General features: G+C 37.5%; 1 protein-coding gene across 4 annotated transcripts in view; it reads right to left on the bottom strand.

The window, feature by feature from the left end:
* The window catches only part of RIC1 (RIC1 homolog, RAB6A GEF complex partner 1), a 146373-nt gene that overhangs the window by 79641 nt on the left and 42110 nt on the right, over nt 1–24622 (bottom strand). For 3 of the 4 annotated variants that reach the window (XM_041745431.1, XM_041745433.1, XM_041745432.1), the window contains exon 3: nt 3027–3106. The exons of the other annotated variant lie outside the window; for it this stretch is intronic. In XM_041745431.1, coding sequence (XP_041601365.1) covers nt 3027–3106 — 80 coding nt within the window. The remainder of the gene's footprint in view (nt 1–3026; nt 3107–24622) is intronic. 4 annotated transcript variants of the gene reach the window in all.

The raw sequence follows: 24622 nt of genomic DNA, 5'->3' as shown, positions 1-24622 counted from the left end.
CTTAGCAACACAGAAAGTGAGCTTCAAAATACTATCCCAAATCACTGTAAACACATGAAATCAGGTTAGTGACTTGAAATAATGGAAATGTTATTTTTCAATGTGTCAAGGGAATGTTAGCTCCCTATTCTGCCCACCTATACTAGTATAAATTATTTTCAGGAGCATGTTTAAATAGAGCAATAAAATGCTAGTTCAAAATGTACAAGGTAAAAACACTAATTACAACAGTTCTTCAAAAGGCTCACAAAAGTATCGCTTAGAATGAAAAAAGTTTTATACACAATATTGAATTTAAAATTTCTAAATACATATTATCAAAATGTGCATAACATTTAAACAGTACAATTTATAAGGGATCCCTGGGTGGCTCAGTGGTTTGGTGCCTGCCTTTGGCCCAGGGCGCAATCCTGGAGTCCCGGGATCGAGTCCCGCATCGGGCTCCCGGCATGGGAGCCTGCTTCTCCCTCCTCTTGTGTCTCTGCCTCTCTCTCTCTCTCTCTCTCTCTATCATAAATAAATAAATAAATCTTTAAAAAAAATAAAAAATAAAAAAAATTAAATTAAATTAAAAAAACAGTACAATTTATATACTGCAAGTGTTTTTGCATTAAAGATTTTTATTGAAAAAAATCAAATTAAATTCCATCGTTTAAATAATTTCTATACTTTACAAAATATTTCTAAATTTCAACTTACACTTCAACTAATACAGTATTACAAAAAAAAAAAAAAAAGGCTTATGGCATCAAGAAAACCTAGATAGTCCCTTAAAATCTGTGATAAAAGGATCTGAGTTACATCCTACATCTCTTACATCTGCCTCTCCCACAGTGTTTTCTCAAGAATTTCAACAAATATTAAACAACTTGCATAACACAATTAAAAAAAAACATTTTGGCTTTTTGTTATACATTTTTTAAATACACTGATTTTTTTTAAACCACATTGAATACAGTGTATGCAAATCAAAGGCTCTGGAAAATTCAAGAGCTGAAAGATGAAAAATCACTACAGTTCTACCATTCAGGAGCCATTACTATAAATATACATTACTCTTTTTTTTTTTTCAGATAATTTTTGTTACTTGTTTTGCAAAGTTGTTGTGGTCATATTCTATATGCAATTTTGTGTGACTCGTTTCTTCAACTTGATCAAGTTCTCAAGTTTTTGGGTTTTTTTTTAAGATTTGAGAGAGAGACAGAGATAGCAAGAGAGAACACAAGCAGGGAGGAGATGGAGAAGCAGGCTCTTAGCTGAGCAAGGAGCCCAACGTGGGGCTCGATACCAGGACCCCAGGACCATGACCTGAGCCAAAGGCAGATGGTTAATGGACTGAGCCACCCAGGTGCCCAAGTTCTCAAGTTTATAAATTTTTTGAAATATATTTAATGACTACATATTTTTTGAGAATATACCAATTAACTTTCTTTCCAAAGTTCTCTAATATCACATTTTTGTCTATATCTACTATCAGAAGTATATAAGAACACATTTTACTATTCTTCCACCAGCAGAGCAATAATTTTTTTTAAAAAAAGACTATTTTTACATATTGAGGTGCCTGGGTGGCTCAGATGGTTAAGCAGCCAGCCCTTGATTTTGGCACAGATCATGATCCCAGGATCCTGGGATGGAACTCTGAGTAAGGATCCACGCGCAGTGGAGAGTCTGCTTGAGGATTTTCTCTGACTTCCTCTCCCTATGTATGTGTGTACTCCTCTCTCCCAATCTCTCTAAAATAAAGAAAAAAAATATTTAAAAAAAATTTTTTTAATTATAAAAACAAAACAAAACAAGATTACTTTTTTTTTTTTTTTTTAAGATTTTATTTATTTGAGAAACAGAGAGAGGCAGAGACATAGGCAGAGAGAGAAGCAGGCTCCATGCAGGGAGCCTGACGCGGGACTCAATCCCTGGTCCCCAGGATCACACCCTGGGCTGAAGGCGGCGCTAAACCACTGAGCCACCTGGGCTGCCCACAAGATTACTTTTATATATTAAAATGTGTAGGTTTCTAGAAAAATTTGCATTTAATGTTTTGAGTTACTAGTGTTTAGTTTGAGTTACTAACAAGTTTGTCTTGTATTTGTTATATTTCCTCTTATGAGATCATTTTTACCTATTTACCTTTTGAAATCTTTGTGTTTCTTAGTAATTTATGTCACCTTAAAATATATGTTTTATAAATAAAATTATACAAAATATAACACTTTATAAAATCTAAAAACAGTAAATCTTGGTCTTATTTACTGACAAAATTTTCCCCAGTCTGTTAAGTGCCCTTTTAATGTTGTTTTCTTCCTGTTAATTTTCAGAAATGTAAGCTTTCATATATGGAAATCTACTTTCCCTCTAACTTCTTATATACATAATAAACTCCGGCTATCTCCTACCATCTAGAAATGTGGTAAATATTCATTTATATGGTCATCCAGCTTTAATGGTTTGATCTTTTCTTAAAAGAAAAAAGAGGATATGCTTTAAAAATTAGTATGTTCTTTTTTTCAAAAGTTCCTTCAATAAAACGTTCTTTTATTTCAAAAGTGAGGCAAAAAAATTTAAGGAAAAAAATGCAAAATATATAGAACAACATAGTTTGAAAATCAAAGTCTATGTTCCTTCAAGTTCTATCCAAGAGGTTAGTAACCACTGTTTGGAGTACACATTTTTTCTATGTACATACAAAAATATAGAGGAAAAAGTGCCTGTAACTTTCCTGACATTTCTTCTTTTCCCCTCATGATGTTTTAGCTCCTCCATCATAACGCTAGAGTATAGTAGTAGTGATCCTGAATGTCCAAAAAGGAATACTGTACATTCACCCAAGATTCCCACACTTTTTTAGTCAGAGAATTCTTTACTCTTTATTCAAGTAATGACAGTTCAAAGACTTGGTAATTTTTGAAGTACCATTTTTAAAATATTGGCTTGGCTTTTACTCCAGACAATGCGAAACTGGAATGTTTTTATGAATACAAAGTATGCAAACCAATTATTAAAAGAATGAAAGACAACAAACTTACTTGGGATACACTGGTTCATAAAGGTACTTGTCCCCTCTTGTAGATGTAATATGAAAAAACAAGATGTAGCCATATGCAGTCTGAAAGATAAATTTTATTTGCCATGAGAATTAGAGGGTAAGGCTAAGACTAAAATCTTAAATTTTATTTTTATGTATTCTAACTTTGAAAACATTTCACAAAAAAAAAAAGAAAACATTTCACTTGTGGGAACCCTCTTTTAACTATGCAAAAGTTTAATTATGCAATTAAAAGATGACTAATAAAACTCATCCTGTTTAATATAGAGAGCTTTTATATTGATAATATTTCATAGGTGTCATTGAATCAATAGTTCATAACATATTATACACATTAATACTCTAAAATAGTTACAGTATTCAATAGCACACAATTATTTTACAAAATATACAGAACTTTTAGAACTCTGTAATATGGCAAATAATTTTACAGAACTTTTAGAACTCTGCAATATGGCAAATAATTTTTTCTAAGTCTTTAAAGCAACAATGTCACCAAATAGTAATACTATGACAAAATTCTTAGCTCTACTCAAAGTTTACACAATATAACTTCAGAATAACATGTTTATATATTTCAAAATTAATCAACTGGCCTCTGTTTTACTATAAAATATAACGAGACACAAGAAAAACAGAGCAAACTTTCAATTTCCAAATTTGAACATCAGTTAATTTTTCTAAGTTAACAAAACACTTTTAAAATACAAATTGTATTGAAACATTACATGATCAAGGCACATTATCTGCCAAATGTGAAGCTCAACCACTTTACATTTATAGAAATATACAAAATACTATATTTAGCTGTTTCTGACCATTTTCAAGCCTGAGTGAAATGGCAACTGTTTGGCCCAAACTACTAAATACTAATGCTGAACTCTTATCATTTTAGAAGCATGCGAGCTTTTATCCAAAGCAGAACAAAAAAAACAAAAAAAAATTATTCAAGGTTTCAAATTTCTTTCTAGTACTTGCTTCTGTTTCTTACTTAAAGGAACATCAAAGGAAAATTTCTTCAAAAAAAAATTTCTTCAGCAGTCAGATGTTTTAAGCTATAAACTTTACTATTTCATAATGTATTCCAAAACTCTAGTTCAATATATTGGGTCACAAAAGAAAAGAGGCTAAGATCATCATTCTAATTCCTCATGTGCAATTTTACATTCTTCAAATGTGGAGAATCTGGGATAAACCAAAACAGATTTGAATCAAACCATATAAGATACCATAAACCACCCCCCCAGAGTAGTGACTTAAAAATCTGTAAACTGTACTATTACCTTATATGAGCTAGACAAGTAAAATATAAGGTCTAGCGCTTACATGAATAACATACAAATGAGGTCTGGAATATTAGTCACTCAAGGTCAAAAGTTCAACATTTCAGAATATCAAATGATACTAATATACTCGTAATTTTAACAAGTGCTTGGAAGACTATAATGCCAGGGAAAATACAGCAGCATTTTGCACCAGCATTTAGAAATTTTATATCCATGCTATACTAGACAAAATTACAAATAATGGCTTGATTTACTATTCTAGTATTTTGTAGCAATCTTTACTAAGTATCTATAGCTTCTCATGTATATTAAATGCTATATACTTCCAGATTTCACTGATCTTTTCCTAAACAATCCTGCCTTTGAATAAGCCCTGCCTTTGAACAATTTTAAAAGTTTTGGTAATAAATGATCATCCTTAAAAAGTAGAATTTCTGTTGTTAACTACACCAAAACCGTTCTTATGCAGTGTTCTTATGCAGTGTTAGGCTTATCTCTTTCCACCCCCAAAATATTGCAGACAAGCATACAAGCACTGCTTAATCTACAGGCAACAGTCCCAATAATACCTGCTTCTAATATGCATTCACATCGTCTGTCTCTTGCTCTCTCTCATACAAATACACGCACACAGACATACACACACACAAAACTAACTTTTCCAAAAAAAAATGAAAAGACAATATAAAGAACCTTGGAGTTCTCTTTCCTGGTATCATCCCATAGCTCAACTTTTTTCTTTCTCCAAGGCTTATTTTACTGGATTCTGTGATTTTAATTACAAGAAGCACATAGCAATTTTTGTAAGCAACTTGGATGACAAGTCCTCATGTCTCTTTCTTTTGTATATCCATAAATAAGGGTCACAGACACATAAAAATAAAGGCTATCAAGAGGATAAAAGAAAGAATCACTACTTAAGTGGAGAATGTAATAGACTTGTTTCTAGTAATACCACTTAGAAGAAAAAAATTTTTTCGAGGAATATTTTCAAGGATATTAATAATGCATCAACAATTTAGTCAGAGAGGTATGAATATTCAGAGAGGTATCATTTTTTTCAACTGAAAATTGCAAACAGGGATTTGAAAAACCATGCAAACTACCTCAGAAAATTCCACAGTTTAAAAGGAAGAATCTGAAATCTGGAGGAGGTTGGGATTGTTGATGGCATTAATATTATTAACTACTTTTTATATCTTGCTTTATTGGGCATTTGGGAAATTTCCCCTTCCTACTCAAAATTAAATATAGTTTAAAAATTATTTTATGATTGATGCATGACATACATAATATAATAGCAATTTTCTGTACCTAAGAAGAATTCAAATCCAATTGAGTCATGATGCAAATCAACTTACATAAAACAAATGCTTTGACTATAGGAAGCAATCCCATAATCTTCCTCTACCATTACCCAATGCTCCCAATGGACATGAATTCATCATGTCATTAGAATTCGAATCATTGTGCACTTCTTCCTTAGGAGATGCCATTTTTATCATGAAGAAGAGATTCATGCATCTGGCGCCAATGACCTGAATGATGCATTACTAAGATTTCTATAATAATTAAGAGATAAGGATTTGAGGATTTAGAGATGCATCTTCTATCCCAACATACTGTCATGTTAGGTAGGCTTCAAATAAAGCTGAAATAACAGAATATTTAATTCTTTACACTGGTTTGTAAATGGCACTTCCTGTTTTTAGATTATACATGTTCAAATGCATAAAATTAATCACCCAAATCCTATGAAGATAATTACCTACCATTTCTGTATAATCTTTTAGACTCTGTATATTCTGATACATGAATATCTTTAAATAAGAAATGATAAAAACAGCTATAAATCACACACTCAAAAATAGGTGATGAATCTCTTAACATGAATACTCACTCAAAATTATCATTCCTAATACTTACTACCACACTTTTATTATACCAGATCACTAGTTTAAAAGGGGGCGGGGCAGGGGGGGTCTGCTTCCAACCAAGATGGATTAAAGTGAAACCAATTTATGTTCCCATCTAAAAACAAAACTAAACCCTGGATAAAAATCTGGAAACAATGGTTTTCAAAACACCAACATGAAACAACGAGGCCAGTGATCCCTGACAGATGAGATACTGATAGGAGTCGAGTCCTATAAATGCCCCAGCTTATATCGCCTGAGAAAGCTTCCAGTCACAGCACTGAAAAGGGGAACTAAGGCAAAGCCTGACAGACTTCCCAACCTGAAGAGGTGAAGCTGAGAGCCAAGAGGAATAAGGCAACTATAAGTCAGACAAAAAAGAACCAGAGAGGAGAGACCTGCACACAGAAAAAATCCAAGAGTACCATGCACAAACATGTGAGGAAACCATTCAAGGCAGGAGAGAAACCAAACCAGAAGAATTAATAAAGAGAACAGTGCCTGTTCCATAGCCAGACTGAAGAACTCATAATTCACTGGGAATTAGTATGAATGCTCAGAAAAGTGGTCTTCGGGTATTCCTATGGTAATCCTGAGAAAGGTAAGGCCTTTGTAGTGGGGAATAATGAGCTTTACTGAGCGTGGCTCAAAACCCACATTACAAAGCATAAAATAAGACTTGAATATATCACAGTGTCTCCAGATAATCATCACTTCATCCCAGAACAAAACTCAAGATGTACAGGACCATAAAAATATCCAGCAGACAACAAAGTAAAATAACAATGTCTGGCATCCAATCAAAGATTACCACATATGCAGCAGATAAGCAGGAAAGCATGAGACACAATGATAAATGAGAAAACTCAACCAATCAAAAGTGATCACATTCAATTAAATGTTAGAACTAACACAAATGGACATCAAAACAGAATTGTATTCCACATATTCAGAAGGTTAAGGGATATAGAAAACTCAAACCATTTTTGAGAGATAAAAACTAAAATGAGATTAAAAATATAGTGGATGTGACTAATGGCAGATTAAATATTGCAAAAGAAAAATTCACTGGTCATAAAAGCATAACAGATTATCCAAATGAAACACACCAAAAACAACAACAACAAAAACCCACTAAAACAAAACTGAAAGAGCACTGGTGAGTTGTGGGACAACTTCAAGTGATCTAAAATACATATAAAACAGAGTCCCCGGGGGTAGTGGTAGAAGTCAGAAAAAGCAGTTGCATTAAATTTAATCCAAATTTCATTTGTTTCAGTTAAACTTCTTTAAAAGTTAATTGACTTTTCAAACAAGAGTAAGAACAATGTAAGTTTTTACCATATGTAAAAATAAAATGTGTACAATATATATTCCTTGACCCCAGTAGAATTAAATTAGAAATCAGTAACAGGTATCTGGAAAACTCTCAAAATAGTTTGAAACTAAATAATATGCTTCTAAATAATTCATGGATCAAAGAGGATATCAAAAGGAAATTGAAAAAATACAGTATACTAAAATTTGTGGGATGTTGCTATGGCAGTACTTAAGGGGAAATTTTAGAGCTTTAAAAAGCTGTATTAGAAAAAAAGGAAAAGAAAAACCTCAAATCAATGACAGTAGCTTTTTTTTTTAATTTTTTTTTAATTTTATTTATTTATGATAGGCACACAGTGAGAGAGAGAGAAGCAGAGACACAGGCAGAGGGAGAAGCAGGCTCCATGCACCGGGAGCCCGACGTGGGACTTGATCCCGGGTCTCCAGGATCGCGCCCCGGGCCAAAGGCAGGCACCAAACCGCTGTGCCACCCAGGGATCCCAATGACAGTAGCTTTTAACTTAAACTAGAAATAGAGGAGCGAATAAAACCCAAAGTAAGCAAACTAAAAAGAGGAAATACCAGAGATCAGAGTGGAAATCAATGAAATACAAAACAAAAATAAAATCAATGAAACCAAATTCTGGGTTTCTGAAAAATAAGATCATTAAAATTGATACACCTCTAGTCATATTGTCAGGAGGGGGGGGGATAACCACTATCAGAAATAAGAGAAGGAACATCACTACAGATTCTACAAATATTAAAAGAATAATGAGGGATTATAATGAATACCCATGCAAAAAGTTGACAACTGGATGAAAAGAACAAATTCCTTGAAAGACAAACTGTCAACGCAAGTAAGTACCTTGCATAGGCCTGCTACAATTCAAGAAACTTAAATTTCAACCAAAATCCTTTCCACAAGAAAACTCTATGCTTAGATGGTATCATTGGTGAATTCTAGCAAATATTTAAGAAAGAAATAATACGGGATCCCTGGGTGGCGCAGCGGTTTGGCGCCTGCCTTTGGCCCGGGGCGCGATCCTGGAAACCCGGGATCGAATCCCACGTCGGGCTCCCTGCATGGAGCCTGCTTCTCCCTCTGCCTGTGTCTCTGCCTCTCTGCCTCTCTCTGTGTGACTATCATGAATAAATAAAATCTTAAAAAAAAAAAAAAAAGAAAGAAAGAAATAATACCAATTCGACACAAATTCTTCTAGAAAACCAGAGGAGGAGACAATTCCCATCTCACCTTATGAGAACAGCATTACCCTCATACAAAAACCAAAGATATTACAAGAAAATACACTACAGACTAGCATCTCTTAGTAACATTGATGTAAAACTTGTAAACAAAAATTTACCACATAAAATCTAACAATATATTATCAGGAAAACATATCATAAGTAAAGAGGGTTTATTCAAAAATGGTTGGTTTAAAATAAAATAAAATAAAATAAAAAATGGTTGGTTTAACATTTTTTTAAATCAATATATGTATTTCACCATGTTAATAAACCAAAAAAGAAAAACAATGTGATAGTCTCAATAGATGCAGAAAATGCATTAAACATCCTACAAGACATTCTTGATTAAAAACTGTCAGCAAATTAGCATGAGAGGAAATAGTTTCATAACCTGATAAAGGAGATCTGCAAAACACCTAGTACAACACCTAGTACAACATCATTCTTAATAGAGAAAGACCGAATGCTTTTCTTCTGCTCAACATTATACTAGACAATCTAACCCATAAAATCAGGCATGGAAACAAAATAAAAAGTATCTAACTTAGGAAAAATGAAAACTGTCCTTTGACTTAATTGTCTACATAGAAAATCTGATGAACTCTATCAAAAATGTACCAGTGAGTTAAGCATGACTACAATACACAAGATCAATATAGAAATATCAACTGCATTTCTATATACATAAAGAACCAGAAAATTAACATGCTGTTTTCACTAGGATCAAAAATAGGAACTACGTAATAATTCGAGCGAAAGATACAAAATAGCTGTACAGTGATAATAAAACACTGAAATTAAAAATATCTAAGTAAATGAAGAGATTTATTTTATTAATAGGCCAAAAGGTTCAATAATGCGAAAATGATAACTCTCCCCAAATGGATCCACAAATTCAATGCAATCTCAATCAAAATCTCAGCAGGCACTTTCATCAAAACTGACAAGGTTAGTTAGGGCATCTGGCTGTCCCAATCGGTTAAGTGTCCAACTCTTCGTGTCACTCAGGTCATGATATCTGGGTCCTGGGATGGAGTCCTGCATCAGGCTCCACTCTCAGCACATAGTCTGCTTGTCCCTCTCCCTCTGCTCCTCCCCCTGCTCTGTCCCTGGAATGAGTAAAATCTTAAAAAAAAAGGGGGGGGGTGGAAATCCCTGCGTGACTCAACAGTTTAGGGCCTGCCTTTGGCCAGGGAGTGATCCTGGAGTCTGGGATCCAGTCTCACATCAGGCTCCCTGCATGGAGCCTGCTTCTCCCTCTGCCGGTCTCTGCCACCTCCCCACCCACCCCACCCACCCCCGTCTCTCATGAATAAAATTTTTTTTAAATTTTAATTTAATTTAAAAAAAACTGACAAGGTTATTCTAAAATTCATATGGAAATAAAAATCTCCTACAACAGTGAAAGCAACTTTGAAAACAAAGTTGGAAAACTAACACTGTAATTTCAAAATTATTACAAAGCTAATCAAAATGATGCTGTATTAACAAAGATACACATAATCACATCATAGAAGCAAATATAGACAAAAACACAGATGTGGACAACTGATTTTTGACAAAGATGTAAAGAAATATAATGCAGAAGCTATAACAAACTGCAAAAATTGAACTTGGACCTATACCTTGCACCATATATAAAAAATTAACTGAAAATATATCACAGACCTAAATATACAACCTAAATAATAAAACCTCTACAAGATGAGGTGCCTGGGTGGCTTAGCTGGTTAAGCATCTGACTCGATTTCAGCTCAGGTCATGATCTCATGCATCGGGCTTTGTGCTCAGCACAAGTTGGCTTGGGATTTTCTCTCTCTGTCTCTGTCTCTCTCTCCCTCTCCCTCTGTCCCCCACTGCCACTCACTCTCTTTAAAAATAAATAAAACCGAGGGGGAGGGGCAAGATGGCGGCGGAGTAGGGTCTCCAGGTCACCTGGTCCTCAGCAAATTACCTAGAAAACCATCCAATCATCCTGAAAACCTACGAATTCGGCCTGAGATTTAAAGAGAGACCAGCTGGAACGCTCCAGTGAGAAGAGTTCGCGCTTCTATCAAGGTAGGAAGACGGGGAAAAAGAAATAAAGACACAAAAGGCCTCCAAGGGGGAGGGGCCCCGCGAGGAGCCGGGCTGAGGCCGGGGCGAGTGTCCCCAGGACAGGAGAGCCCCGTCCCGGAGGAGCAGGAGCTGCACCGACCTTCCCCGCGGAAAGGGGCTCCCCGGGAATTGGAGCAGGATCCCCAGAAAGGCGGGGACGCCCTCGGGCTCCCTGGGACAGTAACAGAGGAACTGCGCCCCGGGAGATGCGCCGAGCTCCCTAAGGGCTGCAGCGCTCGGCGGGACCCGGAGTAGCTCGGAGGGGCTCGGGCGGTGGCTCCGCGGAGGGGGCTGCGCGGCTCCGGGAACAGCTCAGCGGCGGCGGCTCGGGCGGAGGAAGAAGCTCCGCGCGGAGGGGGCTGCGCGGCTCCGGGAACAGCTCGGAGGGGCTCGGGCGGCGGCTCCGCGGAGGGGGCTGCGCGGCTCCGGGAACAGCTCAGCGGCGGCGGCTCGCGCAGAGGAAGAAGCTCCGCGCGGAGGGGGCTGCGCGGCTCCGGGAACAGCTCGGAGAGGCTCGGGCGGCGGCTCCGCGGAGGGGGCTGCACCGCCGGGAGCGCGAATCCACCAGCGCAGGCCCCGGAGCACAGGGCGCCGGAACACAGCCCAGGATCCGGCCTCCCCTGGGACAGGCAGAGGCCGGGAGGGCCCAGGACAGCAAGGACGCTCCTGCCTGGAACTGAGCAGATCAGCGGCCCCGCCCGGGAGCCCCCAGGCCCTGCAGACGGAGAGCCCCGGAGCTACTGCGGGGGCTGGATCCAGGGTCCCAGAGCTGCCCCCGCCACTGTGGCTTCCTCCCGGGGCCTCACGGGGTGAACGACCCCCACTGAGCCCTGCACCAGGCAGGGGCAGAGCAGCTCCCCCAAGTGCCAACACCTGAGAATCAGCACAGCAGGCCCCTCCCCCAGAAGACCAGCGAGACGGACCAGTTCCAAGGGAAGTCAAGGGACTTAAACTACACAGAATCGGAAGATACTCCCCCGTGGTTTTTTTTTGTTTTTTGTTTTTTTGTTTTTGTTTTTGTTTTTTTTGTTTTGTTTTGTTTTGCGCTTTTTTTTTCTCTCTTTCTTCTTGATTTCTGATTGCTTCCCCCACCCCCCCTTTTTTCTTTTTTTCTCCTTTCTTTCTTTTTCTTTCTTTTTCTTCTTTTTCCCCTATTTTTTTCTTCTTTCTCTTTTTTCTTTTTCTCTTTTCTTTCCTTCTCTCTCTTTTTCTCCTTTTCCCAATACAACTTGTTTTTGGCCACTCTGCACTGAGCAAAATGACTAGAAGGAAAACCCCTCAAAAAAAAGAATCAGAAACAGCCCACTCTCCCACAGAGTTACAAAATATGGATTACAATTCAATGTCAGAAAGCCAATTCAGAAGCACTATTTTACAGCTACTGGTGGCTCTAGAAAAAACCATAAAGGACTCAAGAGACTTCATGACTGCAGAATTTAGATCTAATCAGGCAGAAATTAAAAATCAATTAAATGAGATGCAATCCAAGCTAGAAGTCCTAACGACGAGGCTTGACGAGGTGGAAGAACGAGTGAGTGACATAGAAGACAAGTTGATGGCAAAGAGGGAAACTGAGGAAAAAAGAGACAGGCAATTAAAAGACCATGAGGATAGATTAAGGGATATAAATGATAGCCTGAGGAAGAAAAACCTACGTTTAATTGGGGTTCCCGAGGGCGCGGAAAGGGACAGAGGGCCAGAATATGTATTTGAACAAATCCTAGCTGAAAACTTTCCGAATCTGGGAAGGGAAACAGGCATTCAGATCCAGGAAATAGAGAGATCCCCCCCTAAAATCAACAAAAACCGTTCAACACCTCGACATTTAATAGTGAAGCTTGCAAATTCCAAAGATAAGGAGAAGATCCTTAAAGCAGCAAGAGAAAAAAAGTCCCTGACTTTTATGGGGAGGAATATTAGGGTAACAGCAGACCTCTCCACAGAGACCTGGCAGGCCAGAAAGGGCTGGCAGGATATATTCAGGGTCCTAAGTGAAAAGAACATGCAACCAAGAATACTTTACCCCGCAAGGCTTTCATTCAAAATGGAAGGAGAGATAAAGAGCTTCCAAGACAGGCAGGAACTGAAAGAATATGTAACCTCCAAACCAGCTCTGCAAGAAATTTTAAGGGGGACTCTTAAAATTCCCCTTTAAGAAGAAGTTCAGTGGAACAATCCACAAAAACAAGGACTGAATAGATATGATGACACTAAACTCATATCTATCAATAGTAACTCTGAATGTGAACGGGCTTAATGACCCCATCAAAAGGCGCAGGGTTTCAGACTGGATAAAAAAGCAGGACCCATCTATTTGCTGTCTACAAGAGACTCATTTTAGACAGAAGGACACCTACAACCTGAAAATAAAAGGTTGGAGAACCATTTACCATTCAAATGGTCCTCAAAAGAAAGCAGGGGTTGCCATCCTTATATCAGATAAATTAAAATTTACCCCGAAGACTATAGTGAGAGATGAAGAGGGACACTATCTCATACTCAAAGGATCTATCCAACAAGAGGACTTAACACTCCTCAATATATATGCCCCGAATGTGGGAGCTGCCAAATATTTAAACCAATTAATAACCAAACTCAAGAAATACCTTGATAATAATACACTTATACTTGGTGACTTCAATCTAGCTCTTTCTACCCTGGATAGGTCTTCTAAGCATAATATCTCCAAAGAAACGAGAGCTTTAAATGATACACTGGACCAGATGGATTTCACAGATATCTACAGAACTTTACATCCAAACTCAACTGAATACACATTCTTCTCAAGTGCACATGGAACTTTCTCCAGAATAGACCACATACTGGGTCACAAATCGGGTCTGAACCGATACCAAAAGATCGGGATAGTCCCCTGTATATTCTCAGACCATAATGCCTTGAAATTAGAACTTAATCACAACAAGAAATATGGAAGGACCACAAACACGTGGAGGTTAAGGACCATCCTGCTAAAAGATGAAAAGGTCAACCAGGAAATTAAGGAAGAATTAAAAAGATTCATGGAAACTAATGAAAATGAAGATACAACCGTTCAAAATCTTTGGGATGCAGCAAAAGCAGTCCTGAGGGGGAAATACATCGCAATACAAGCATACATTCAAAAACTGGAAAGATCTCAAATTCAAAAGCTCACCTTACACATAAAGGAACTAGAGAAAAAGCAACAAATAGACCCCACCCCCAGCAGAAGAAGAGAGTTAATTAAAATTCGAGCAGAACTCAATGATATCGAGACCAAAAGAACTGTGGAACAGATCAACAGAACCAGGAGTTGGTTCTTTGAAAGAATTAATAAGATAGATAAACCATTAGCCAACCTTATTAAAAAGAAGAGAGAGAAGACTCAAATTAATAAAATCATGAATGAGAAAGGGGACATCACTACCAACACCAAGGAAATACAAACGATTTTAAAAACATATTATGAACAGCTGTACGCCAATAAATTAGGAAATCTAGAAGAAATGGACGCATTCCTGGAAAGCCACAAACTACCAAAACTGGAGCAGGAAGAAATAGAAAACCTGAACAGGCCAATAACCAGGGAGGAAATTGAAGCAGTCATCAAAAACCTCCCAAGACACAAGAGTCCAGGGCCAGATGGCTTCCCAGGGGAATTCTATCAAACGTTTAAAGAAGAAATCATACCTATTCTACTAAAGCTGTTTGGAAAGATAGAAAGAGATGGAGTACTTCCAAATTCGTTCTATGAGGCCAGCATCACCTTAATTCCGAAACCAGACAAAGACCCCACCAAAAAGGAGAATTACAGACCAATATCCCTGATGAACATGGATGCAAAAATTCTCAACAAGATACTAGCCAATAGGATCCAACAACACATTAAGAAAATTATTCACCATGACCAAGTAGGATTTATCCCTGGGACACAAGGCTGGTTCAACACTCGTAAAACCATCAATGTGATTCATCATATCAGCAAGAGAAAAACCAAGAACCATATGATACTCTCATTAGATGCAGAGAAAGCATTTGACAAAATACAGCATCCATTCCTGATCAAAACCCTTCAGAGTGTTGGGATAGAGGGAACTTTCCTCGACATCTTAAAAGCCATCTACGAAAAGCCCACAGCAAATATCATTCTCAATGGGGAAGCACTGGGAGCCTTTCCCCTAAGATCAGGAACAAGACAGGGATGTCCACTCTCACCACTGCTGTTCAACATAGTTCTGGAAGTCCTCGCCTCAGCAATCAGACAACAAAAAGACATTAAAGGCATTCAAATTGGCAAAGAAGAAGTCAAACTCTCCCTCTTCGCCGATGACATGATACTCTACATAGAAAACCCAAAAGCCTCCACCCCCAGATTGCTAGAACTCATACAGCAATTTGGTAGCGTGGCAGGATACAAAATCAATGCCCAGAAATCAATGGCATTTCTATACACTAACAATGAGACTGAAGAAAGAGAAATTAAGGAGTCAATCCCATTTACAATTGCACCCAAAAGCATAAGATACCTAGGAATAAACCTAACCAAAGAGGTAAAAGATCTATACCCTAAAAACTATAGAACACTTCTGAAAGAAATTGAGGAAGACACAAAGAGATGGAAAAATATTCCATGCTCATGGATTGGCAGAATTAATATTGTAAAAATGTCAATGTTACCCAGGGCAATTTATACGTTTAATGCAATCCCTATCAAAATACCATGGACTTTCTTCAGAGAGTTAGAACAAATTATTTTAAGATTTGTGTGGAATCAGAAAAGACCCCGAATAGCCAGAGGAATTTTAAAAAAGAAAACCTTAGCTGGGGGCATCACAATGCCAGATTTCAGGTTGTATTACAAAGCTGTGGTCATCAAGACAGTGTGGTACTGGCACAAAAACAGACACATAGATCAATGGAACAGAATAGAGAACCCAGAAGTGGACCCTGAAATGTACGGCCATCTAATATTCGATAAAGGAGGAAAGACTATCCATTGGAAGAAAGACAGTCTCTTCAATAAATGGTGCTGGGAAAATTGGACATCCACATGCAGAAGAATGAAACTGGACCACTCTCTTTCACCATACACAAAGATAAACTCAAAATGGATGAGAGATCTAAATGTGAGACAAGATTCCATCAAAATCCTAGAGGAGAACACAGGCAACACCCTTTTTGAACTTGGCCACAGTAACTTCTTGCAAGATACATCCACGAAGGCAAAAGAAACAAAAGCAAAAATGAACTATTGGGACTTCATCAAGATAAGAAGCTTTTGCACAGCAAAGGATACAGTCAACAAAACTAAAAGACAACCTACAGAATGGGAGAAGATATTTGCAAATGACATATCAGATAAAGGGCTAGTTTCCAAAATCTATAAAGAACTTATTAAACTCAACACCAAAGAAACAAACAATCCAATCATGAAATGGGCAAAAGACATGAAGAGAAATCTCACAGAGGAAGACATGGACATGGCCAACATGCACATGAGAAAATGCTCTGCATCACTTGCCATCAGGGAAATACAAATCAAAACCACAATGAGATACCACCTCACACCAGTGAGAATGGGGAAAATTAACAAGGCAGGAAACAACAAATGTTGGAGAGGATGCGGAGAAAAGGGAACCCTCTTACACTGTTGGTGGGAATGTGAACTGGTGCAGCCACTCTGGAAAACTGTGTGGAGGTTCCTCAAAGAGTTAAAAATAGACCTGCCCTACGACCCAGCAATTGCACTGTTGGGGATTTACCCCAAAGATTCAGATGCAATGAAACGTCGGGACACCTGCACCCCGATGTTTCTATCAGCAATGGCCACAATAGCCAAACTGTGGAAGGAGCCTCGGTGTCCATCGAAAGATGAATGGATAAAGAAGATGTGGTTTATGTATACAATGGAATATTACTCAGCAATTAGAAACGACAAATACCCACCATTTGCTTCAACGTGGATGGAACTGGAGGGTATTATGCTGAGTGAAATAAGTCAATCGGAGAAGGACAAACAGTGTATGTTCTCATTCATTTGGGGAATATGAATAATAGTGAAAGGGAATATAAAGGAAGGGAAAAGAAATGTTGGGAAATATCAGGAAGGGAGACAGAACATAAAGACTCCTAACTCGGGGAAACGAACTAGGGGTGGTGGAAGGGGAGGAGGGCGGGTGTTGGAGGGGAATGGGTGACGGGCACTGAGGTGGACACTTGACGGGATGAGCACTGGGTGTTTTTCTGTATGTTGGTAAATTAAACACCAATAAAAGTTAATTAAAAAAAAAAAATAAATAAATAAATAAATAAATAAATAAAACCTCTAGAAGAAGATATAAAATATATGAAGCATAAAATTAAAAAAAATCAATGAATTGGACTTCATCAAATTAAGTATTTCATTCAAAAACCAATGGTAGGGGATCCCTGGGTGGCGCAGTGGTTTGGCGCTTGCCTTTGGCCCAGGGCGCGATCCTGGAGACCCGGGATCGAGTCCCACATCAGGCTCCCGGTGCATGGAGCCTGCTTCTCCCTCTGCCTATGTCTCTGCCTCTCTCTCTCTCTCTCTGTGACTATCATAAATAAATAAAAAAATTAAAAAAAAAAAAAAAAACAAAAAAAAAAAACAAAAACCAATGGTAGGAGAATAAAAAGTCACCTATTAGGAGAAATTCTTTATAAAGTATATATGTAATACAGGACTTATATCCAAAATATATTAAGAGCTCTAGGATTCTGACAATAAGCAAAGAACCTAATCAATAAAATAAGCAAATGATCTGAACACACACTTTACCACAAAAGACAAAATAAACAAAAAACAAAGATGTTCAACATCATGTGTGATTAGAGAAATATAAATTAAAACTATAATGAGATACAAATATACACCCATTGGAATGGCTAAAATTAAAAAATCATACCATACCGTATATGGTGGCAAAGGGCATCAGAACTCCCACATACTGCTGGTAGGAACATAAAATGATACAACTGTCTCAGAAAAAAGCTTGGCATTTCCTTAGAAAGTTGAACATTCATCTACCTCATGATTTAGCTGTTCCACTCTTGAGTACTGACCCAACATAAAAGGAAATATATGTCCATATAAATATTCGTACATACATGAATACTCATAAGAGTTTTGCCTAGAATAGCCAAAAACTGAAAACAACTCAAAAGCCCATCAAGAGATGAACGGTCACACCAGCTGTGGTGCATCAGTAAGACAGAATACTACTCTGTAGTGAAAGCAAATCAATCAGTGGCTAAAGGGAGGAGAATCACAGCAGGAGAGGGAATTACAAAAGGGTACAAGGAAATTTGTAGGAATGATGGAGAGTTCACCATCTTGACTGTGGTCGTGGTTTCAAATGCTATCAAACATGTATTTACTGTATAAATTTTACCTCAATGAAGCTAATCTGGAAAAAGAAATGAAAGTGACTAGGTTGGACCTATAGCAGCACCTTTTGCTCTCTGGAAAAGCCGCTATCATCATATAAAAGGCCTCATCTAGCCTATTGGAGAATAAAAGGTCACAAAGCAGACTACCAGACAGGGCTGACAGCACCTGGGTCATTAAGCAGCAGGCGAGTTGTCAGATAACTAACTGTAGCCATAATAGTGACTACAAGTGAGACCAGGAGAATTTCCTGACCAAACCGAGAGCAAACTACAGAATAAGAGTAAACAAATGGTTGTTTTAAACCACTGAGATTTGAAATAATGGTTCAATAAATATTACACATAAACAATAATCCTAACATAAACAGTATAATTTAAAGAAAGGCTAAGAACATCCAATTATGGAAATGAAAGCAAAATTCATAGAGATTCAGGATAAGTGCAAAATAATCACTTCCAAAACAGAGTATGGTCAAACCAAAATGAAAGGGGGAAAAAATGAGATGAACAGGTACTGTGTAAAGGATTGTGCTCCTCTGCAACTTGCTATATCCCACTCTGTTAGAATACTGTTCTTTCAGCTGTTATTTGGTGACTCAATACATCCACATGCTGGAAAGAAAAAAGAAAATCACAATAAAACAACAGGAATTCTAAATTAAGCTATCTTTCCCTTATTCATAAGTAAGTTACTTTCTAATTCATGTTACACTAACTTTCAGGTTGTGGTACAGCAAGCTATATATACTTCCATTTAGCTCTGTGTGAAGGGAATGCTGAAAGTAGCAAGAGAAAACAGACTTGGAATGGCAGGTTGGGGCCAGATCACAGGAGGTCCTGAGCACTGGGCTAAGCAGTTTGAAAGACACGTTGAATACAATGGGAAGCCACTGAAAGGTTTGAAAATAAGAATAAGAGCTCTGATTTAGAAATAGCCATACATGATTAAGATGCACTTCAAGTGGAGAAAAAAAGAATAGCTAAAAGTTTTGAGCTCTATGCAATCTAGACAAGATACAAGAAGACCTGTCTGAGGATATGGCAGTAAGAATAACAGAAAAGCATGGCAGTAAACTAGAGACAGGACTTGGCACCATACTGGTGACTGGATGGGAATGCAGAATCAAAGGACTCCAGTGTTACTTCCTATTATAAGTAAAATTACAATAAAAATACTTGCCATATGCCTAAAGACACTGGGCTCCTATCTGTGAGATTCCTAAAAAGGAGACAGTACTTAAAATTCATTTTAATGCTCCTTGTGCTGGGCTATTGTCTAAAGTTGAGGAAAATTTTAGGGAAAATTATGCCCTGAAATCATGTCTACAAAAATGATATTCTACTCTGAAATTCAGAGAAAATACCGTCCCAAAAAACACTACACACCAATTCTTAAAATGGAAAAGGATTTTCTCTCCCACATAAAAAACAGTAAGATTTCTTTTTAAGGTACCAGTTGATAAGGAGGGGACTATGGTTGTGTTGGTGATACAGAAATAGAATTTTGTATTAACTGACAAGTGAAAGCACAGAGTGATGATACTCGAGTGTGGAAGGTCAGGCAGTTAGAGAAGTACACAGAGTGTACTGTGTACAAACACAGCCTGTACACAAGCAACTTTGGCCCTGACTCAATTTGCAGGTAGTTATGTGGTTATTGCTCTACATATCCTACAACTGTATATCCTTCCCTATACATTCCATCAGTGACATTTTGTAACAGCAAGTTTTAAAGTATCTCCTAAATTCAGCTCCATTTCACAAGAGCTAATAGGATTAAACAATCACACTAATAGTGAAAGGCAGTAATAAGACTTTCTAGAACCAGGCTGTATGGCTTAGAATTCCATTATCAGATATATGATCTTAGATACACAATATCTCTGTAATCTTGAGAAGGTACTTAACCTTTCTCAGCTCAACTGTATGATGGGGAACAAATTACCTTTAGAGCACCAGTTAGCAAGAATTGTAATACACATAAAGCATTTACAATGTCTAGCACATACTAGACACACCCAAAATTTGCTACCATAATAACTCTGAATTTTCAATAGTTACTTTATAATCAATACATTTCATGTAAGAGGCTAAATGTGTAATGCATTTGAAGAAAAGGACCATCAAAATCAGTAAAGGTTCAGAATTCAAAGTTTGGTTACCTAGAAAGTTCACTTACCCAATACCCATTCCATAATAGTATACAATTCTTTAACTTTTTTTTTTTTTTTTTTTTAAGATTTGAGAGGGAGAGACAGCACACAGCTCGATTGGGGGGAAGAGCAGACAGAGACAATCTCAAGCAGACTCTCTGCTGGGTGTGGAATCCCACACAGGGGCTCGATCCCACAACCCTAAGATCACGATCTAAGCCAAAACAAAAAGTCGGTTGCTTACCCATCTGAACCAACCAGGTGCCCCTAACATAATTTTCAAATGCACCTTGATAGATACCTTTTAGTACAAATGGTTATTTGCAAAAAATGGTTGACTGCCTTACTGAACAGATTACAAAAATATCATTGGCCTTTCTAAACCTGTACCATGTAACTGATGGTCCCCCATCTGTTTTAGTCTATATTACAATGTAAGAAATGAAAATTAAGAGGCACCTGGATGGACCAGTATAGAGCCTGAGATGTGCTCTCTCTCTCTCTCCTTCTACCTAGCCTTTTCCCTCCAGCTCACTGTCCTCTGTCTAAAATAAATAAATAAGATAAAATAAAAATAATCTCTTTTGCAGGCAGAGGCAAATAAAAACCTGGACAATAGATAGCAATAGTTTACTTTAAGTTAGCTTCTGGATTCTGTAAAGACAGAATGAGTCCATTCTTAATCTCTCCTCCTCCTCTCAGAGTACAATTGCCAAAACATGTGCTAGCTGAGTCTGCAGATGTCCAGGTCATCAAGATCTCTTGAGTTCTTGTGGGAAAGAGTAAGTGCTAAGGGACCAGGCATAGAGAAAGCTTGGTTTTGCTTTACTCATTGAGGCACTGGGCAAAGACCTGGGGTTTCAAAGTCTTCTAACTTAAAAGGCAGAACCCCAAGGAAAAGGCCGAGTGTGACCAATCCTAGAAGTGGACACAGGGTTGTCCACGCAACCTTGATGACTTCACGAGGTGCAAGGCAGATGCTGCAACAGTGAACTCAACTGTCCCTGCACCTCCTGGTCTGGAAAAGCCTTCAGCTTTTACCCAAAGAGAGACCACCTGAGAGTAGGGGAGACTCATCCTAAGCCTCAACTGAGGACAAGACTTTATGAGCTTGTCTGTGTCTGCAAACTGCCACTTTTGCCAACAGCTGGAGTCTGCATTGTCCAAGAGGCCCACATGAAAGCCAGACCTCTGTGGTAGCTGATGGAACACAAGAAAGTACTGTTTATACTGGAAGCTCAGTAACAAATGAAACGGCTAAAATATATGGATCCTACTAATGAGCCACACAGATGAGAGAGAAGAATGCAAGCAAATTATGGGGGGAAAATTAAGGGCTTTCAGGAGGTACTATGAGAATATAAATAAGACTTTTCAGAGCTAAACATTTCCTACTAGGAAAATCAGACAAATATAAAGAATAAACGATAAAGAATAATCCTTTATGGGAGCTGAACCTTTTACTCCAGAAGATCAAAGGGAAACAACTTCATGATACAAAACACAAAGAGATAAAATCACCACTGAGAAATGAGGCATGAAGAACAAACTCAAATTGAAATTTATTAAGATAATAATGTAAGAAAATTTTCCTAGTTGCAGAAACACTACAGCTGAGATTCAGGCTTGATATGAAGGTGGAGGGGAGGGGACACAGGGAGACTGTTTAATGAAAAAGGACATATCTACAGATAACAAGCAGAAACTACTGAATTTTACTCATAAAGAGAAAAATCACATAGAGAAAAAGATGATGAGGTTGCCTACAAAGGAGGGAGAAGAGATTAGCCCTAGACTTCTCACCGCTAACACCAAAAACTATAAGGCATTGGAACAATAGTTCATAGCTAGAAAAAAAAGAATCCCAAATCCAAGAATCCCACAGCTAGACAGGATATCCTTTACTGTGGTTAAAAAATGGAATGTTCAGATATTATGTATTTAATGTATGAATGCCTACCATGTGCAGAAAATGCTCTTGGGACCTGGAGCTATGGTGAAGAGAACAGGCAAATGAACATGGAATATTCTAGGTTTAAAAAATGGACAAACACAGGCAACCTGCAGAAATAGAATGGCAAAGGGTCAATTCAGACATGAAGAGATGCTGAATCTCACTAATGAAACAAATGGAAATTAAAATTAAAAGACCATTTTTTACCAATCTAATTTAGATGTAAATTCAGGAAAACAGAAATCAGTCTTATGAACACTTAAGAGTACCTCCGGAAGGAAAACAATTTTGCTGAAAAATAGCTTAGCAACATTTATTAAAAAGAATAAAGATATAACCTTTGACTCAGCAATATTGCTACACAAAAGAAACTTCCCTAAAGAAATAAATGTACCAATACAAAAACAGATGTATGTACAATAACGTTTACTGTAGCACTGCTTGTAGTTGCCAAAAGTCCATCAAAAAAGAATAGTAGGGACACCTGAGTGGCTCAGTGGTTTGGCACCTGCCTTCAGCCCAGGGCATGATCCTAGAGTCCTGGGATCGAATGCTGCATCGGACTCCCTCTGTGGAGCCTGCTTCTCCTCTGCCTGTGTCTCTGCCTCTCTCTCTCTCTCTGTGTCTCTCATGAATAAATAAATAAAATCTTAAACAAAAATAGTAAATATGAAACTTCCACACTGTGATATATTATACAGACACTAAAATCAACAAGTTAGAAGTATTTATATTAATATGGAAGAACAGTCATAATATACTAAGTGAAAAAAAAATCAAATTGCACAGGAATGTGTAATTAAGATTTCAATTTTGGGTGTAAATTATGAAAGTCTTACACCTATTTAAGAACTTAAAAATCCACTCATCTGTAAGTTACAATCCTATACAGGCATTCAAAATCAAGTTACAGAAAAATGTTGAAGTGAGACAATGTTCATATGTCAAAAAAGCAAGTTACAAAGTTGTATAATAGCTTTGTATAAAGAATGTTTTAGATAATCCTCTGAAACTCACAGATTTATCAAATATGCTCCCCAATAACTAGTGACATTTGCAGTCACCTGTAGTAGTATTACTTTGTTTTTAAAGATAAATAGACCAATAGCTTTCAAATTTTAAGTGGTATTAAGTATGAGTATCTGAAAATATCCATAAAAAGATATATGGATATAAATAAAAATTAATGATTATCTGTGAATGGTAGTATTATTGGGGATTCTTTTCTTGTGTTTCTTAGGTTTTCTTCATCAAACGTGTATCACCCTTAAAGCTTAAAAATTAACACTTTTTAAAAATCCATAAACTTTAAAACTCCTAGAAGATAACAGAAAATCTAAATGACCTTGAGTTAGGCAATAACGTTTAGATACAATACGAAAGGCATAATACAAAAGAAAAAAGAGATAAGCTGGACTTCATTAAAGTTAAAAATGTGTGCTCTACCAAAGACCAATCAGAAGAATAGAAAGACAAGCCACGAACTGGAAGAAAGTACTAACAAAAGATGTGAGAAATGACTGGTATCCAAAATAAAGAACTCAAAAAGTTCAACAATAAGAAAATCACTCAAAAACTGGGCCCAACACCCTAACACCTCATCAAAATACACAGATGGTAAATAAACATATGAAAAGGTACCCCATATCAACATAATCAGGAAAAAGCAAATTAAAACAATGAAATACCACCATACACCTATTAGAAAAGCCAAAATCCAAAACATTAGTAACACCTAAAGTTGATAAGGACACAGAGAATAGGGACTCTCACTCACTGCAAACAGGAGTACAAAATGGCACAGCCACCACGTAAGACAATTTGGCAGGATCCTGCAAAACTAAACATAGTCTTACCATACAATCACACTTGGTATTTATCCAAAGGAGCTAAAGACATATACACACAAAAGCCAGCAAACATGTTTACAAGCAGCTTTATTCATAACTGACAAAACTTGGATGCAACCAAGATTTCTTCAGCAGGTTAATGGATAAAAAAAACTGTGGTCCATCCAAACAAGAACATATTATTCAGTGCTAAAAAGAAATGAGGTATCACGCCATGAAGACATGGAAGAACCTAAATGAAAGAAGCCATGTGAAAAGGCTACAATACTGTATGATTCCAACTATAGGACATTCTGGAAAAGGGAAAATTAGGAAGACCATAAAAAAGATTAGTACTGGGCAGCCCGGGTGGCTCAGCGC

Source organism: Vulpes lagopus, chromosome 2, assembly GCF_018345385.1.
Source record: "Vulpes lagopus strain Blue_001 chromosome 2, ASM1834538v1, whole genome shotgun sequence".
NCBI classification, from domain to species: Eukaryota; Metazoa; Chordata; class Mammalia; order Carnivora; family Canidae; genus Vulpes; species Vulpes lagopus.
Note: the sequence above shows the minus strand (reverse complement) of the source record. Positions and strands in the feature narration are given on the sequence as shown.